This window comes from Capsicum annuum, chromosome 9 (genome assembly GCF_002878395.1).
Source record: "Capsicum annuum cultivar UCD-10X-F1 chromosome 9, UCD10Xv1.1, whole genome shotgun sequence".
In the NCBI taxonomy this organism is placed as follows: domain Eukaryota; kingdom Viridiplantae; phylum Streptophyta; class Magnoliopsida; order Solanales; family Solanaceae; genus Capsicum; species Capsicum annuum.
Window position 1 is genome coordinate 1,604,989 of NC_061119.1, and position 4,943 is coordinate 1,609,931.

At 32.6% G+C, this 4,943-nt stretch overlaps 1 protein-coding gene across 1 annotated transcript; it reads left to right on the top strand.

Moving 5' to 3' along the window:
- Nucleotides 1-4,674, top strand: LOC107842268 (probable purple acid phosphatase 20). The gene is made up of 5 exons (XM_016686025.2): nucleotides 1-220; nucleotides 2,367-2,661; nucleotides 3,334-3,908; nucleotides 4,059-4,147; nucleotides 4,358-4,674. Exons 1-5 carry the CDS (start codon nucleotides 74-76, stop codon nucleotides 4,524-4,526), a joined length of 1,275 nt encoding a protein of 424 aa, XP_016541511.2. The 5' UTR covers nucleotides 1-73; the 3' UTR covers nucleotides 4,527-4,674.
- The last annotated feature ends 269 nt before the right edge of the window (nucleotides 4,675-4,943 follow it).

Genomic DNA, 4,943 nt, shown 5'->3' on the forward strand with positions numbered 1-4,943 from the left:
CAAATTAATTATATATCATCAAATAGATTTCCATATATAACTCTTCACCATCTTCCTCTTTATTTCTATCACCATGGCTACTATTAAACTTCATGCTTTTCTATTTTTATCATCAATAATTTTATCCATTGATTTATCATTTTCATATGAAAGACCACCACCAAGAAAATCAATTTTTTTATCTTTATCTCAGCATCTTCATTCCTCTTCTCCTCAACAGGTAATTATAATTTAATTTATATTGTCTGTTCATGTATATAAGTTAAACTCGACATATCTTTCAAATTAATTTCATTAAGAATTGCTATTTTTGATCCTTCTTATATGTTGTTTAAGGTTTTGTTATACTCATTATGAGAAACATTTGATAGCATTTATCATAAGCATGGGAAGAATTAGGATATAACGAGCGGGTTCATCTGAACTCCCTTCATATATAAATGTTTAAATTTTTTTTTAATGTATAGATAGAGGCATTGAATTATATTTCCGTAGCTTTTTCATATGTTTACTTCTTTATTTATAAATAATAATTAACGTAGATTATGCAGATTTCTTCCTTAAATGAGTGATTAATTACGAGAGAATGTAGTATAATGATAAACATTTGGAAATAATTTATTTTACTTAACGAATAAAAAGGACCAAATTTGTACCCTTCTTAAAAGAAGAAAAACTTATGAAAATTTTGATACGAGTGTTTTTGTTTGTATCTACGCCTATGGTTGTTTGCTCGTGGTGTTTCGAAGATATTTTTTATTTCAAATAGATGATTTATAATATTATCGTATGGGTGTCTTGTTTTTCTTTATTATCTAATGGCGTGTCTCTCATTTTTGTTGTATACTTTGATGTTTCTCGATTGTTTGTTTGATATATTGTTATCTGTTCTGAGCCAAGAGTCTATCGAAAACAGCCTCTCTACTTCATCTGAAATAGTGGATGAACTACGTACATTTTATTCTTCCTAAATCCCGCTTTATAAAAATACACTGAATATATTATTGTTATTATTATAAATATATTATTTTAAATAAATATTATCACATAAATCGAGACGAAACTCGAAAAGGTTGTTGTATGTACATACATGAACATTGTATGAAAATAATAAAGTGTCTCGTGTGAGCTACTTAATAAAACAAGAAATAACAGAAAGTGTTGCAATAGTTGTCAGACTTTATACATAGAAATCATCGAAAATTACAAGAATTTGTTGTGACTATACTTTTAATAATTTATCAAAAATAAATAAATAAATGACTATACTTTTAATAATTAATATAACTAATTGTGTTCACAACTTTCAAGTCATCAACGTGGGCGGTGTGACTTCAAGATGTTGATCTAACATGTTGACAATTTGATACGATACTTGTTTTGAAATTTGATTAAATAAAATTTGCTTCAAAAAAATGTATTTTCGAAGATAAAACATGCATATATCAAAAAAAGATTGCATGATAATATTTGAATCGAGATCTCAGATGAAGATGATAAGTTCATTTTAGGATTTTTCTTGTCCTTCGAGTTCATAATCGAGGATTCCTTCAAGTTCATAGTTGAGGATTTTTTGAAAATAATTTTTTTACCTCCTCAAAGTAGTGGTTAAGTTGTGTAACTTGTGAGATTTAACTGGGTATGTTATTGTTGTTGCTGCTTATCCTAGGAGTTCACGATTTTAATATGTTGTTTTAATTTCAACTTGATGTTTGATATTTATTTTCGAATCTTATCAATTTAGATTTGCAGAATAATATTTGAATCGAGGTCTCAGATTAAGCTGATAACTCCATTTTAGGATTCGTCTTGTCCTTGAAGTTCTTAGTCGAGGGTTTTTTGAAAACAACTTTCTATCTTCCTGAGGTAGTAGTTAAGCTGCGGAATTTGTGAGATTTAACTGAATATGTTATTGTTGTTGATGCCTATCCTTGGAGTTCACTGCTTTGATACGTTGTTTTAGTTTCCACTTGATATTTGATATTTATTTTCGAATCTTATCAATTTAAATTTGCATACACAAAATTTCATTTTGAGCTTATCAAAGACACTTTTATTCTCGAAGCTTAAACTCAAAATCTTTAATTGAAAATTTCAATGACTTCACTCTACACATGATGTGGGATTCTATTCACATTCATATCATCACTTGGAGATGAATTTATACAAGTAATATTTAAGTTTGGTCAACTAGATAGTAGGCCACCACTATGTATATTTTAAAATGAACAAAATCAAAACAAATTAGAAAAGTTAAATTCAATATAGACATGAGTTGCGCGTATCTTAAACCTAATATAACTGAAATAAAGTCATCTGATACGTTATCTAATAGTTTAAATTTTTATATCCGACGTCTTTTTCAGGTACACATTTCGATGGTGGGTAGTGACAAGATGAGGATTTCGTGGATAACGGAAGATTCCGGTACACCGGCTACGGTGAAATACGGTACATCTCCGGGGATATACCCATTTTCAGCAAATGGAGATACAACAAAATACAAGTATATTTTGTTTAAGTCTGGTGATATACATAATGTTGTTATTGGGCCATTAAAGCCCAATACTGTTTATTACTATATTTGTGGCCCATTTTCAAGCCCAGAATTCAGTTTCAAAACTCCTCCAGCTGGATTTCCTATCAAATTTGCAGTTGTAGGTAAGAGCCCTATCTGAATTAAATAATTATTTGTTCAAATATATACTTATTTTACACTATTAGTATAATTTGACTCGTCGAAGGGAGACTTGGAGCAATGGTAAAATATTTTCGTGTGACCGATAGATTACGGGTTCAATTAGTGGAATCGGTCACTGATGTTTGTGTTAGGATAGACTGTCTATGTATATCATACCACCTTATGTTGCGACTCTTCCCCTAACGTTGCATAAATATGCGGAATACTTTGTGTACCAAGCTGCTCTTAGTATAATTTGACTTGTCGAAGGAGACTTGGAGCAAGGGTAAAATGTTTTTGTGTGACCGATAGATCGCGGGTTCAATCCGTGGAAGCAGTCGCCGATGCTTGTGTTAGGATACGCTGCCTATGTATATCATACCACCTTATGGTGCGACTCTTCCCCTAACGCTGCATAAATGTGGAATACTTTGTGTACCAAGCTGCTCTTAGTATAATATGACTTATCGTAACAAGTACCATATTATCCAAATTACTTGAATTAGCGACAATATTTTTTTGTTTAGCTACATAATTTGTCTGTCGCTAATTTCTATTTTTTCAGTAGTGGCATGACCGCGTTTTAATGCATTCAAACATTGAGTGTATTGAGTTTTTAAGACTACCCTAACAAGTATACATGAATTATACAGGTGATTTAGGGCAAACGGATTGGACAAAATCAACCCTCGATCACATCTCAAAATCAAATTACGATGTCATGTTGTTGCCCGGGGACTTGTCGTACGCAGACACTCTACAAACCCTGTGGGACTCGTTCGGGCGATTGGTGGAGCCACTGGCGAGCCGACGCCCGTGGATGGTGACTCAGGGCAACCATGAGATTGAGAAAATACCAATTCTTCATAGACAATCCTTTACATCATACAATGCTAGATGGCTCATGCCATTTGAACAAAGTGGATCCACTTCAAATTTGTACTATTCCTTTGAAGTTAGTGGGCTTCATATCATTATGTTGGGCTCATACGCTGATTTTGGGCCTAGTTCAGCCCAATACAAATGGCTTAATAATGATTTGAAGAAAGTTGATAGAAAAAAAACACCATGGGTTATTGTTCTTGTACATGCACCATGGTACAATTCTAATAATGCTCATCAAGGTGAATATGAATCTTATGGTATGAAATCATCTATGGAGGATTTACTCTTCAAGGCTCGGGTCGATATAGTCTTCGCGGGACATGTTCATGCCTACGAGAGATTCGTAAGCTTCCTTTTTTCTGATAATTCGTCATTTATCTGTCTTTTCTCGATCATTGATAATCTGTCGTTGAGTAGGATTAACGATGAATTTTAATGTGCGATGATTTCTTGACAAATTAATTATTTTTTGTGTTTTAATTTTTGATATTAGACTAGAGTATACAAAGACAAAGCTAACAATTGTGGTCCAATATACATCACAATTGGAGATGGTGGTAATAAAGAAGGCCTAGCCACTAAGTAAGTTTGTTTCAACTTATTTATTTACTTTTTTTTTTTTTATATCGAAATAGCCTCTTGCAGAAATGTAAAGTAAAGTGCGTACGACAAACCCTTCTGGTACGGCTTTTACTCGGACCCCACACATGGCGAAAGCTTCAGTGGATCAGTCTGTCCTCTTTTCTTTTTAGAAATATGTATATCGATTTTCTGATTGATCGAATATTACAGGTATATAGATCCAAAACCCGAAATTTCGATTTTTCGAGAGGCAAGTTTTGGACATGGAGAATTAGATGTGGTAAACGCAACTCATGCACAATGGTCATGGCATAGAAATGATGATGATGAAGCTGTTATTGCTGATTCTATTTGGATAACAAATCCTTCATGTAAATAATAATAATAAAGAATATATTATACGATTTTAAAAAAGAGTTACAAATTAAATAGTTAATAATGTTCAACTTATAATATTCTACCATGTTTAATTTCTACATTGTAATGTACAAGTTGGTTTATTAAATGGTAGCTTAATTTTCATTTTATTGCATTATAGTTATTAAAATATTTTTGTAACATAAAGTCACTCGATTTAAAAGACAAGTTGGATATAATAGAGTTACAAGTCAGGTCAATTCGCAGCTTTGGGTGTGGTTGAGTTGGTTTGAGGGGTGACTTCCAAAGCAGAGGTTGCGGTACCCTAATGCCTCCTCAATCTAGCTCGTCGCACTAAGTTTACCTAGTGCAGTTTACATCTCCTGTGTGGTTTACGAGCGATTGCACAGTTGCACAGTGAGGGGTTTACCCAATGCTC